The sequence below is a fragment of the Anopheles stephensi genome, unplaced genomic scaffold (genome assembly GCF_013141755.1).
Source record: "Anopheles stephensi strain Indian unplaced genomic scaffold, UCI_ANSTEP_V1.0 ucontig90, whole genome shotgun sequence".
NCBI classification, from domain to species: Eukaryota; Metazoa; Arthropoda; class Insecta; order Diptera; family Culicidae; genus Anopheles; species Anopheles stephensi.
Genome location: NW_023405461.1, coordinates 79,340 through 93,022, shown reverse-complemented (window position 1 = coordinate 93,022; position 13,683 = coordinate 79,340). Strand labels below are relative to the sequence as shown.

The following is a 13,683-nucleotide window of genomic DNA, read 5'->3' as shown; positions in this document are numbered from 1 at the left end:
TACGTGCCAATCAAAACAACTTGATTGCTCGAAGCGTCACTAGGCACCCTGTCATTTGACTCTGACAGCAGTTTCGAGCAGCTGTTCCTCTTTTGCAAGCAAGCAGCCAAATCGGATTGCGGTTCTCGTTTATTCTTGCCCTCGACTCTGGTGTGAAAGGACGTGTATTTCTCAGCGTGCGTGTGCCCCTATAAAGCGGCATAAATAATCTCTCTTCGCAGGACGTGTGAAGTGTGGAGCGGGTTCAGCGTTATCATTTATGATATAAAGTGCTGCAACGAACGAATAAAAAGTGTGCGATAATCAAACGCACCGGTGTGCAGAGTCAGTAACCGTTTGAACACAACATCGGCCCAGAGTCCTGCTCCGTCCGTTACAGCTCCGCCAAGACGACCCTAGGTGCTGCTGCTACCTTTTCTGTGAGTGTTCATGTGATCGGTTTGTGTGTGCTGTAATTTGAGCACCTTCCGCCACCCCGCGTACCGATTTTGCTCGTTACCCGTACCCTCTTCCCCTTCCTTGGGGCGTTATCCTTCGAGTCGGTTTAGTCCAGTGACCAGAGATTTTGTGGTTTCTAGCTCTCTAGGGGGAAAACGAAACACCAACAACACCAACAAGGCGAAACACAACAACATTCCGGTGCAAAATGGCTCTCAACTGTGGACATTCGACGATAAAGTATCTGCTTTTCATCTTTAACCTGCTGTGCTCGGTAAGTGAAGCTCCTCTACCCTAGTTGGCACAAAAAGCCGTATTTCCTTTTCTTCTCAAGCACTTGAAAAAACACGGCTCCCCAATGAGATCATCGAAAAGACGACGGCAGTTGGTCTTGTACCGATTTTGCGAGGGGAGACCGATAAAAGGGAAAGTGTGTCTGCGTAGATCTGTTTTGCCTCTCGAAACGTGCAACCGTGTGTTGTGTTGTCGCGTTGTTGCAGTATCGCGATGCATACGTGATCGTGAGACTTACGGGTAAAACCGAGGGTGTGTTAAAAACTTCACCACCGGCTAAATCAACCGGCACTCGTAGGTGTGTGTGTGTGTGTCTGGTGGCGTTCCAACAGGCCCGAACACCCAATTTTACGGCGCTGTTTGTGTGTCCCTCTTTACTCAAGCGGGTTTGGTAGCCGCCCAACCTAAAGAGACGGACAAAAGTGTGTGAGGTTATATTTAGCCAAACCAACAGGTCATGTTTCACTTCGAATCGCGCGCGCGTTTCCTTCTTTTCCGCTGTTCGGGATAATCACAGCGACATATGAATCACGGTGCTACCAGCGCACACACACAAACACAAACGAACTCACAATACCATATTGAGAGATTTTTAAGAAGCAAAAGAACGCGTCTTTGTTTGCAAGAAAACCGTGGTGTGATGATGATTTTCAGCAGTCCTGCATCATCATCGAATAAACCGATGCGTAAATACAATTCCCCATCCTTTTCTGCTGATGGTATGGCGTGTATATATGGATGCCTGTGTGTGTGTGTGTGTTTGTGTTGGGCCGTTTAGCTTACCTTTTATGTATGTCTCATCTTTGGCAGACAAATAGGAAGAAAATGAACGAAAGGAAATTGCGTATTCTTGACTGTTTGAGGAAGAAGACATTACACAGCCGACTCTCTTGGTATTGCTGTAAGTTTACCTCGATGCAAAGGCTACTTTGTTTAAGCTGAGCGTAAATTAAAACTAGCTAGAAGACATTTGGACTGGTTTCTGAAGGCCACTGCTGGAATGATATTACTAAAGAATTCTTTCGAATCTTGTTTATAGCACCGGACAAACGATTCCACCGAAAATGATCATTAAAGGGAAGCGAAAACAATCCATTTCCTGCCGGGCGAAAGAGAGCAAAAGTTCTATCAAACTTTGTTTCGCGCCGGATGTTTCGAGACAGAAGAAAACGAGCCATATACGAGGAAGGCTGAAAACTGAAATTGGGATGGAATCGATTAGAAATTAACGGCCGGATTCGGTTGGATTCGTCGAATTCTCCTTCGGGTCATGGCCCCATGAAAAGAACGACTTTATGAGGAAGATGTTAGTGTCGCATACCGTGGACTCGATTTCCAACACTACTCTGAAATATGGATCAAGAGCGCGCATTATTGATGATGAGAAACGGTATGGATCAACTCGTGTAATATCCTTTTTAGCACATTTTTTGCAAATTCCCCATTTCGAATGTTTCATTGCCTTTTCTCAACGCGTATGGGACATCCTCAACTTTGCAAACTGCTGATGGAAATGTAGGTGAGCATTATTTCACCTTCAAAGTTCCATCACGCACGCACGCACCGCTAATCCATTGCCATCGCCACCGTGTGCCGAAAAAGGATTCGCGAAGGACAACTAGCCAAAGGAAAACAAACTAAACGGCCGGCCGGGCTCGCACGTTTGCTAGCTCTCACGTATTCCCCCGCCAGATGGTAGCGCGAGACATTCGCCAAGTGCTATTTCTGTGTATTGGTGGGTTAGTGTTGTTTACTTGCGCGCACGATAAGAGAAGCAAGTGAAAAAAATTGGGTGTGCGAGTTTTGGGAGTTTCTGTCCCCCGGTCCTGTAGGAGCTTTTGATTAACATGTTCCTTTGTGTCTCATTGTAAGAAGCTTGAACATGTACTGTGCAAAGCACCCACATGCAAAGCGCGAGTTGAATGTGGAATTGGGAAACAACTGCGGGCGCCCATCATCGGAAGCGGGCGTTGGTCACGGTTTGCGTCTTCGAAGGACCGAAAAAAGCCCCCTTTTTTGTGAGCCAATGTGTGGTGAAAGAGAAGCAAACATAGCGCCCTAGCCGTTGAGTGGAAGAATAAAGCGAACCGCGCGCGCGGCTCACCAACATACATCGCCCCCGGTAAAGGTGTGCGTGAGTTGAGTGGGTTGGTTCCACCGAGAAGATCATGCTGGAATGTGACGACGCGCGTTGTGCACTGACAAACACGCTTACGTAAACATACTCTGGCACACACACGTACAAAACCATTTTTGTGGGGTTTGGTTCTACCAAACTCCCTTATGGAGGAGCGTTACTTCTGAAGCCAACAGAAACTGTTGGCGACTGGAAAGTGTGTTGTGCTAGTTTCTTCAGTTGGAAATCGAAATTTTAACTGCTGCTTTCCATCGTGGTATCATGCGTATGGTACACGCGATCCAGACCTCTTGTGACATTACTGCGTTGATTGTGCGTTGAGTTGTATTGATTTCCTTTTTCCGAAATATTTGCTACAAGGACAGTTAGTCATATTGAAAAATGGAGGATAACATACAATCAAAACGATTGTACTGTTCCTGTACACATCCATTTCCATCGCGAAAATATGCGATAGCTTTAACGCTATTATTGTTCAAGGCTTGGCTATTCTCTCACGCACGCCGATGACCTCATCCCCGCGGGAGGACGTTGCATTAGTTGTTTATTTTACATTGGCGCTCTGCAATAGGTCATGCCAAGAAAAAGTTCCATATACACAATGCTCTCGTTCCACTTGGGAATGTTTTTTTTTGCTTCTGCTCCGGTGTGTGCTAAACGAAGCAACAGGTCCCCCACCCCCACTCTATTAGTCTTTTCAACCGTTCGTGTGCGTACGGTTTCAAGTGGAATTGCACTTGCTCCTCTTTTCTCTAGCGAATTTGTCACAATATTCTATTGCAGCAGCAGTACCACATCGCATCGTATGTGAGTCTAAATATACACAGCCATTGTCTTATCAAAAGATAAACTTTGTTGCGATAGCGCGCGCCCTCTTCTACACGGCTACGGGTAGCGGTTAAAAGGTGCAGTAGAGCAGGCCCCACATACAACCTATCATGTTTCGAAGGTACACGTTCCGTACCTATCGTAAACCCTAAACAAACTATAAGTGGAACTTGCCGCGTACTTGCTTATCGCGATGGTTGTAAAATTGTGATTTGCCAATTTCAAGTGCATCCTAATCACTTTCCACCCTCTACCGGAACGACGATGATTGAAGGTACGTTTAAGCTTCCTACGCGGGGTTAAATTAGGTAAGGCCCGCCGCTACTGTGACTACTTGACACGAGGCACATGCTTAGGATGGGCTTAGGAATAACGGATAAAAAACGTGACTTTTTAAAAAAATTCAACAGCGTGTGTGTCCGCCGTCCACAAGTCAGAAGGGGTTAGCTGCTTTTGAAAATCTCAGTCACACATTGTTTCATTGTGACTAACAAAACCGAAACCGCAGAACCCAATCAAAATCTACATAGTCGGTCAGTCCCGGGTTCTCCAATTTCAGTTCATTCCGCTTCATTCGGACGAAGAATGTATAAACAAAAACGCTCGCTCGACTTTTCGATCCGTTTCAAGCTGGGTGGGAAATCAGTCAAAAAGCTGAAGAGATTTTATGATGGACATTTAGTACTGCAGGCCGTTTCCTCTGTACTAACGATTTGTAAACAAATACACAGATGAGGGGGCCTTCCATGCGTGTGACTGAAATTTTAATTTTGATCGCTTGAATCTCTTCCCCGACGTTTGTTTATTTTTTGAATTGGATTCAATTCAGAAGAAGTATTTAAAAGAGTTTGTATGATATCCGGACGATCATTGGTAAAGCTATTATAGGGCCTTGAATAGTAGTAGAGCCTGAGTAATCCATGACTCAACGTTACGACTAAATAATGACAAAGTGCACTTGTTCTTTATGGACACAAGCGCCCATTAAAAACAGCAGTATGACATATTGATGTACATTTTGTTTTTTAACGGGTAACACTTTGCCTTTGCTATACCCGAAACACTTCACACCATCATGCTGCGGATATCTTATCACGCTTTAGACCGAAACAGTCCACGCCTTCGAGGTGATCGATAAGATGAGTCAACCCTTGCGTAACGAGCCACCACAACATCTCTTCAGTTCGATCGAACAGTGAAAAAACAGCTAACTCCAATTGATTTCCACCGAACCCCACCGCCGCGCCTACGTGTGCTCTCTCTCTGTGAAGTGATTAATTTGATACAGAGGAATTTTGATTACAATTAAACTGCTTCACACTCTGCTGCCATGGTTGCCAATATTATTACGTCCAAGCAGTGGAATATAAATATTTAGAATTTCGGTTTTGCATAATTGCTGGCGGGCAGGATTATTTTCGCATAAACCATATACGATCCATCCCGCACGTTACTTAGGGATCGAATAAATAAACAGAGGAAAAGTACAACACAGAAGCACACACCTCACCACACTAAAAGTCGGTACGGATTCTACGCTATTTGACGGACGGGGGGCGGGTTTGGACGGTAGTATGTTGAGATGGAAGGTTGTAACCCAGGATGTGCATCAACTGTGTTAGCTGATAAGATAGCCTCTACCCATCCCAAAGCGCGCGCGAGAGAGAGAGAGAGAGAGAGAGAGAGAGAGAGAGAGAGAGAGCACCCCGTTCAAACCAATCGTGCAATCGAGATCGGTTATAATTTGTGCGAAAAAAAGGGCCTGGGACCTAGGGCCGTGATTAATCAGTGTTGGGCATGTGTGTGGCATGTGCCCTGACTGACAGACAGACACACCACTGTGTCACGGTTCAGGAATGTTTCCAATTTATTAACACTTCCTACTTACATCTGGCGGTTGCGCTTTATCATTCATATGCCACGGTTATAGATTTAATTGGTTTTTCGGTTCTTCATTTCGTCCTTCGCTTCTGCTGAGTAGTAGCTAAATTAGACCCAAGGTCGTTGGAGGGAATCATCCATGAGGATGACATATTGGGGGCCGCCTTTTGCAACGAAGTTCTCAATATGGCGGTACGGTGGTTTCCGTTTAGAAACTCGCGCGGTTCTCGCGGTTACTTCAATGTCATTTGGAGAACCACACACGAACGCAGCAGAATAAGGCGGCGCATGAATCACACAAGTGTTCACTTGTGCGGTGTGTGTTGCCGATCGTGGTGTGTGTCTCTGGTTACACGATCACTCAAACCCCTCCCCCCAATGCGCTCGGTGCATGTGAACCTGAACGTGCGGCGGAGGGGGTTGATCATGCTGGTGCGATGTTGTGCAGTAGGTGGATGTCGCGGGATGACTGTGCCTATTTGTTCTAGACGATTCACCCACCACCAATCCTGCTGGCCGTATGTGCACGGATGACACATCCGCGCCATCACGGCAGAGAAGAACACAATACACGGCGAAGAATACCAACACACTGGAACGCCGGACACCGTGAACCACGAAAACGGCGTCATCCGTGGACGAACGCGCGAGATCGTCAGGGCAGCGTTTATTTGGCGCTACATATCATCGATCCAGAATTTGCAAATGGCGGGCGCCTTTCGATGGTGTGGGGGCACTTTGAATGATAGTTCGCGAGCAACCGGTGAAACCCATACAAATGTAGAGGAGAACGCCGCGCGCACCATGTTTACGATCGCGATCGTTACGGGTGGCTGCACCTTGCGCGCTGTAAAACCTAAAGTCTCCACCATGGGTGAACCCCCCCGTTGATCATCACCATAGCTCACTCATAACCTCCTCGCCCTGAAATGGAAGTAGTAGTAGTAGTAGTGTGGTGTAGTGTATAGCAGAAGCACAGAAACCTTGGCGGCATCCATCGCCCTCTGCGTGAAAAGTTTATGGAACTAGAACGCCTTCAATTTCAAGGGGAAACTGCAATCAGCCAAAGAACACGCATCGTCTCAAGTTGTTTGGCCGCGCACAGCGAAGAATTGTGTTTGATCATGAAAAACAAACATGAGCGAGAGAGAGAGAGCGATTTTCAAGATTTGAAAACAACATCTGGAACTACTAACCCATCCACACAGGAATTAGTCATCAAACCTGCATGAGTGTCCCTCTTCTCGGGGATTGGCGTTTGTATCCAGCGGAAAATGGATTTTACGCTATATTTTAGGTATGAAGCCTCTCCTTTTAAAGCACCTCCAATTTACGCCTTACCACTAGCAGTTGCCAAGTTAAGCTTACTTTTTTGTTGGTGAACCCAGCATTAGTTCATCATTGTTTTACTCTACGAGCCAGTGGTGTATCTCGCCCATCCTCAACTAGCCGTTTACGCTTGATGGCGTTTGAAAGCGAAAAACACCTCGCAGCTCACGGTTCTCACACACCGACCGTTGGTGTGCCTCCTTGGGTTTCGTTTTTCGGTCGGACCAGTGCCAAGCGTGAATAATCCGCCTTTTCTGGTTACGATTTAGCGAGCATAAACCACTCATTTGATTTGAGCTGCTTTTTTCCCACTATTCCCCCCTAAATAGTAGAATTAGATTCACGGACGGACTAGTACTCTAGCCTCCGTTCCTAGCTAGCTCCTGCGGCGGGGAGTATTGATACAATATTTATTAATTTTGTCCAATAATTTATCGGCCAGTGAAAGGGCACCCATAGAACACGAGCACGTGCGTATGCTGATCACCTCATCAGCGCTGTTGTTGTGTCGAGTAAATGGCGATCGTGACGGGGCAAGAATGCGCTTACCCTACGACCTAGATTTTAGGGTTTTTGTGAGTTGGATGGAGAAGGCCCCACGGCATAGAATAGAATTAAGCGTGGGAATCAAATCTGTTGATTGGAAGCTACGGCGAATTCCCTCGTCTAATAGATGATGATGATGATGATGATGCGTAAGGTCCCGTGGCCTTTTCGCACTTCAGTTTTCACCTTCAATAACCTAATTTTTTGTGTGTGATTCATTTGAGGCTTTTGTGGTCGCTTGGTCACGTGGCACTGGAGGGAAGGTCAAAGAGGAGGAGGAGGTGATGGGTTCCGGTGGATTTCATTTCCACCGTCCCACTGTTCTCCCTGCTTATCCAAAACCAAAATGGAGGGAAAAGCAAGGAGATGAAACGAGGTCAGTTTATTTAGTCCTGGCACACACCGCGTGCTAACCTCGCGCTACCTCCCGAAATTGTTCTGTTGGGCCTAGCGATCATCGTGGCAGAGAGAGAGAGAGGGTGCTGTTCGATATCGATTAATAGGGGACTGCTTATTGTTGTCTCCCCCCCGTTATGTTGAAATGAGTGACAGCATTACTAGCAGCAGCTCCCTTTTCTTGCACGATTAAATGAGGCGACGATATACATCCTGCGCGCCCTGCATACTTAATGATAGCTGTTTGGTGGACAGTGGTAATTGTTCAGCTCGGTCCCTGCTGACAATGGAAGTCATCGCGTGTCGGTATGTGATCCAGCGTCATACCGGACAATTATTACCAGTGTGCCATGGCCAAGGTCAGTGGGTAACACATGACGGACTCCTTCTACGGACCTTCACGATATGTCGAAGCGGAATGTCCAGTCTACCTCCTCGTCCTGCACATGCATGCAGCGAAACAAACCTTTCTTTTATCTCGCTACCAACAATCAAAACCAGTGTGTAACCACACACTTTGGTACGTTGTGTACGCGCTCGACGTGCAATATGTGTCGGTCACACCGGCAGCGTAAGAAATCCGGAGAATGGACAGTCCTGACGACCACAGAAAAGCGCGTATATCGCGCTTCCAGGAAATACAAAATGACCACTCGCGTGAGAAGAGGAGGGAGGACCTTGCGGATTAATGGGCGATTGTTGGGCTGGCCGACCTACTCTGCTGCCCGGACAACGGCGATGACATCATGCCCTCGCGGTTCTTTCGCTTGCGCTGCTTGGTGTTGGTGTTATCGGTATGCAAATGATGATGACGCGATGACAATTTGTCATGTGACCGACCTGACTTGTGAGGGCGGCCGGCCCCCCTTGACTGATACGCGCGAAATGAAACGATAAATTGGTGTGTGCCAAAATGCTTCCCCAAAATTCTGTTACTGTGGACATATGACGGGTATATAAGCAAAAGATGCTGCGTGGGATAAGAACGCACCTCAAAAAACCGAATACCGGAAGTCATAAACAAAATTCAAAGAATCGAATTTTAACGCCGATTTGTGATGGCCGTTTGAGGCTTTAGCTTTGCTTGAAACGGCACAGTTTTTTTTTTTAAATGATAAGATAAACCTCCAGGAAAAAAGGATTTCCATGCCGTTTTTATGTCGTGCCATGAAATCCAAACCGTAAAATCCCCAAACATCGGTGCGCGCAGACTCTCACGCGGGTTGTTGTGCTTGCGTCCGTGCGAATTCCGCCAAAGGAATGTGTGGTCCTCAACCAACATCATCTGCGTTCGAGAGAGAGAGAGAAGGAGAAGAAAAACCATATCCATACACATCAAACTTTCGATAGTAATGTTGTTGTTGTGACAAAGAGCGAGCTAAAGACGGGGGAATTCAGCATCCGCCTTGCAAATATTACTACTCTTCGGGTGGTAGTGCTGGCGTTTGTTTCGGGACGAAACGGCGCAATTACTATTCCTCCTGGTCTCCCACCAACAACCCCGTACGCCGGCTTATCGTTTGACGCGACGCCATGTCGGGGTGTTTTCCGTTTCCGCATCTTCTCAACCCACAGAATCGTGGCACCACACAATCCTGGTTCGGTTTTTTTTTTGGGAATGAGGAGTCGAAGCGGACGGGGATGGCGACGGAGTTCTGTTTCTTCCTTTCGGGGTTAGTGCTTGGCTGTTGAAGGGGTTGTTGAAGCTCTACTGGCTTGGGTGTGTGACAGTCGTCTGTTTGACGAATTCCGCAACATATCCGTGGATGGTGGATGGAAGATGTAATGTGTTTAATAAAAATTCGAAACGAGCGGATAGAGCTGGAAGCACGTTAAAAGTGGAAGGCTCCAATACGAGCATATAACCGTTGCCAATGTCTGTTAGCCTGGACGACGACGGCTAGGTGTGGAGTAGCAGAGAGGGACAGAATGATCTAATCAGGAAGTTATTTCGCGATGCCAAATCGGAGAAAGGAGGACGCGAAAGTAATTGACCGATCGATCGATCGATCAGGAATTCCGGAAGGAGCATATAAAGAGAGAGAGAGAGAGGGAGCGTTATCTTCGATAGGTCCGCAATTCAGTAGTTGAGACATTTCACGGTTCCAACGGGGACAAAACTTTATCTGTTGAACACCAAACTAGGTTGAACGGAAACTGAACATGAGATTTTCGACTCTCGGGTGTGTGTCGTCTACTTACGTGTACGTGAGTGTGCATAGGCAGACAGCTTTCGATAACGATTTATGCTTGACTTCAGGGAACACTTTTTTGAAACAAATGGCACTAGCAGATAACGCATTTTTTCCGGGGGCCTGATTAGTGCAACCTTATCGTAATATGGGCAAACATGTTTCGGTGATTGATATACGCATTGTTATTAAAGTATGTTCATGCTTAACATACGCGATAAAGCCCAAGAATTGGAGTGCTCTTTATCAGAGAGAAATATGGAACTAAGAACTATCGTTCTAATCATCTAGTCGATGCAACAGAGTCGTTGACAACCGAACTTCTTCGCTAGCATACAAGAGGCAGGTGGGATGGCACGGTTGGTCGATTGGACGACCTCCTGGTAGTCCAAGGGTTCGCCATTCTTCCAAGAAGCGTTAGTCGTCTAAAGGATCCCATCCCTTCTTGCCATGAAGGGCATGACGAAGCTCAAACATACTTCAGCATTCATTTCTGATTAAATCCAGGTTTGGCCAAAGCTAGCACATTCGTCCTCGCTTAACCTCATTAGTGAGTGACAACTTACAAGTTATCATCCGGCGTCAAGTGTTGTAGGTCTCATCGTCCATGGTGATGACCACCACGATGAATAATTTACCATAAAACCTTCAGCCACTACTTTTGAATAATTGCTGGCTTGTTAAGAGCTTCCCCGTATGAACCCGTAGATATCTTCTGATCGTAAGTTCAAAAGATAAAGCTATGATCGAGTCCTTGGATGAGGTCTAATGAGAGCATTAGCTTCTGAAGCGTCATGCGCTGATCTCTAACTTCTAAAAATGGTTTAACAAATTTTACAACCTTCTAATGCGATTTGTGTTTTATTCCTTCCTCTTTCCTCCTTCGCAGCTGTGCGGCATTGCACTGATCGTGATCGGTGCCGTTTCGCTGGTAAAACTAGAGGAACTGCGTGAAATTAGCGATGAGTACAACATCGTCGCCCCGTCCATCCTGCTGATCGTGTTCGGTTCGATCGTGTTTGTCATCTCGTTCTTCGGCTGCTGCGGTGCTATTCGCGAATCGTACTGCATGACCTCGACCGTAAGTGTCCAAGGAAGGTGGTGTTCTGCAATCGAACGCTTCATGATTACTAATTCCTCCTTCAACACTCTCCTCCACCGCCAACAGTATAGCTTCTTCCTGATTCTGCTCGTGATCGCCCAGATTGTGATCGCTGTGCTGGTGTTTGTGTTCGTCGGTGATGTGACTACCGCCCTCAAGAAGGGCTTCGAGCGCGTGTTCGAAAACCGTGACAACCCGGTCAATACCGATCTGATCAACTCGATCCAGCAGAACGTAAGTTTTCTTCCTTTATGATAGCGGTGTTTATATATGGTTTCCTCCGACTAATGCGACTACCGTTTTCCCGTTGTGCAGCTGGAGTGCTGTGGCAAGCGTAGCTTCCTGGACTATGGCGTTAACTTCCCGCAATCGTGCTGCAGCACCGGTGGAAATGCTCCGCTCTGTGTACCGTTCGCTAGCGGCTGTTTGAGCCGAATCTCCGAGTTCCTGGACAGTGCCGGTAACATTGTCGCCTGGGTGTCGCTCGGTGTTGCCGCCATCGAGCTGGTCGGTCTCATCTCGGCCTGCTGCCTGGCCAACGCCATCCGCAACCAGCAGAGAAGGTCTGGATATTAGATCACCACCACCCGATCAACTTCCCAACCACCACCACCACCACCCGACACCTTCCCCTCCATTCGCTTGTGTGTCAACTCTTCCTTCATCTCTGTATCCTTCATCTTCCACCACAAGAGAAACGTACCAAAGTTCCGTGAGAGAGAGGAGACGTGTAACCACCCAACACACCACCCCCTCCTCAAGTAATAGTACTAACCGGCAGTATGTGTCCTGAACCATTACCATTCTAACAAAACGAAACGCTACTAAAATACCTCCTATTACTTACATACACACCACCTGCATTTTCTTCCTGTGTGGGAGGGAAAAGGGAGCAAACAGAGAGAGAGCGAGAGAGAGAGAGAGAGAGAGACAGAGGAAGTGTTGGTGCATCTTGCCCCAATGCTAAAAAATCCTCTTAAAAGGTGTCTCTTCTATAATATTCTATAATTTACGATTTTTTTTTGTTTGTTTTCGTTTCGTTGTTCTTCTGTGTCGTCCCGTCCCAATACAGATACAGCTAAAAAGTGTCCGCTACTGTGCTACTACTACACTGCTACTACGACGCTTTTTAGTAGCTTTTGGTGGGGTGCGCCGAGTGTGTGCGTGTGTCGTCCGTTTTTACATTATATATTGCTGGAGGCCGAAAGAAAGGGAGAGAGCGTATTCGTCGAGATGATAATATTGATAAGGATGCTTTCGATAGTAGTACCACACACACACACATAAAACGTGTTTAAGCGATAAGAAGTGTTTGGGTTTTTGTAAGAAGCGCTTCGTGTGGTCGTCGTCGTGTTGTTTTGTATGCAACGTGTGCTATGATGAATGTGTATTGGACCGGAAGGAAGGAAGGAAGAAAGGAAGGATCCTAGATCAACGATTTTACACACACACACACGTAGAAGGTTATATGATAAATAAGCCGGAAAAGAAAAAGCACAACTCCTTCACATGCTTGTGTGTGTGTTTACACACATACATCCATCACCGCAAGTGCCAGCCTCGAGGAAATAACCAATGGTGGAGATCCGATCGTTCAACACTAAATCTCAGCACCCAATAGAGAAGAGGAGAGGTTCATCATCACGTCACCATCGGCCTGCTTCGCTGTACAACAACAGCACACACATGCACGTACACTTAGTCGTGTAATGTATGTGTGTGTGTGTGTGGTTAGTGCATCCACTTCCTTCTATATTTTGCTATGTTGTGTGGTTTGGCGTTATGAACAACGGCGCCGGGCTTTTTTCGTTATATTTATGCTATACATCATATGAGGTCCTCATTACGCCCTACAAATATTTAACTATCTGGTGGCTACAAAAATGGCAGACAGAAGTCCAGTTAGAAATCATGATCGTTTTTTCGTCCTTTTTTTTCCTTAAATTCTTTCCGACCTTCGAATATTCCCGAGTGTGCGTGCGTGTTGCGTACGAACGATGTAGATGTGAGTGGGTTTTGTTGGGTTGGAAAAGGAAAACACTCGACCGCCGAATAGCATATAAGGACAGCCGCCCACATACCATCCTTTCATTGGGCTTTTTTGTTTTGTTTTTTTTTTCTTTTGTTCTCTACGACATGAAAATATGATGCTCGAAGCAAAATTAAATTTAGTTTGTTCAACTTATAATAACTTCAAACAACAAAAGTAAAAGTAGCGTTTGCTAAGGGAAACGGTCTAAAGCAGCAGGACTCATGTATGATTGGATTTTTGGAAAAGAGAATATTTTGTTATCTTGTAGCACACAAACCTTCAGCTAATCACAGATCACAGGACAACCATTACACACAGGATATTGTGCTTTTGTGTGAAGTACTTGTGCGGTGGCGCAATGTTGAATTTGACCAACAAAAGGCAGTTTAAAATATATATATACATACATGAAGTATCTTATATCGTTAAATGGGCGTTTGTGTCTTGTGTGTGTGTATTGCAAAAAAATGGTGGTGGAGGGATTATTTATTGCTTTTATGGGGGACTT

At 46.2% G+C, this 13,683-nt stretch overlaps 1 protein-coding gene across 2 annotated transcripts; it reads left to right on the top strand.

Moving 5' to 3' along the window:
- Nucleotides 1–84: 84 nt before the first annotated feature.
- On the top strand, nt 85–13,605 carry LOC118517267 (23 kDa integral membrane protein-like). 2 transcript variants are annotated; one of them, XM_036063241.1, is made up of 6 exons: nt 85–419; nt 579–712; nt 10,931–11,122; nt 11,210–11,377; nt 11,459–11,706; nt 12,216–13,605. In XM_036063241.1, the coding sequence occupies exons 2-6, from the start codon at nt 647–649 to the stop codon at nt 12,223–12,225; spliced, it is 684 nt and encodes a 227-aa protein (XP_035919134.1). In that variant the 5' UTR covers nt 85–419; nt 579–646; the 3' UTR covers nt 12,226–13,605. The 2 variants fall into 2 exon arrangements, with proteins under 2 accessions (XP_035919134.1, XP_035919133.1); XM_036063240.1 differs by lacking the exon at nt 12,216–13,605 and having other exon boundaries at nt 125–419; nt 11,459–11,997.
- The last annotated feature ends 78 nt before the right edge of the window (nt 13,606–13,683 follow it).

What these genes read in the sequence shown, in the direction of transcription:
- LOC118517267 (XM_036063240.1), top strand. Translation starts at nt 647, where the DNA reads ATGGCTCTCAACTGTGGACATTCGACGATAAAGTATCTGCTTTTCATC. An exon ending in TCTTTAACCTGCTGTGCTCG is followed by an intron (nt 713 to 10,930) that starts GTAAGTGAAGCT and finishes CCTCCTTCGCAG; the next exon opens with CTGTGCGGCATTGCACTGAT. An exon ending in CGTACTGCATGACCTCGACC is followed by an intron (nt 11,123 to 11,209) that starts GTAAGTGTCCAA and finishes CACCGCCAACAG; the next exon opens with TATAGCTTCTTCCTGATTCT.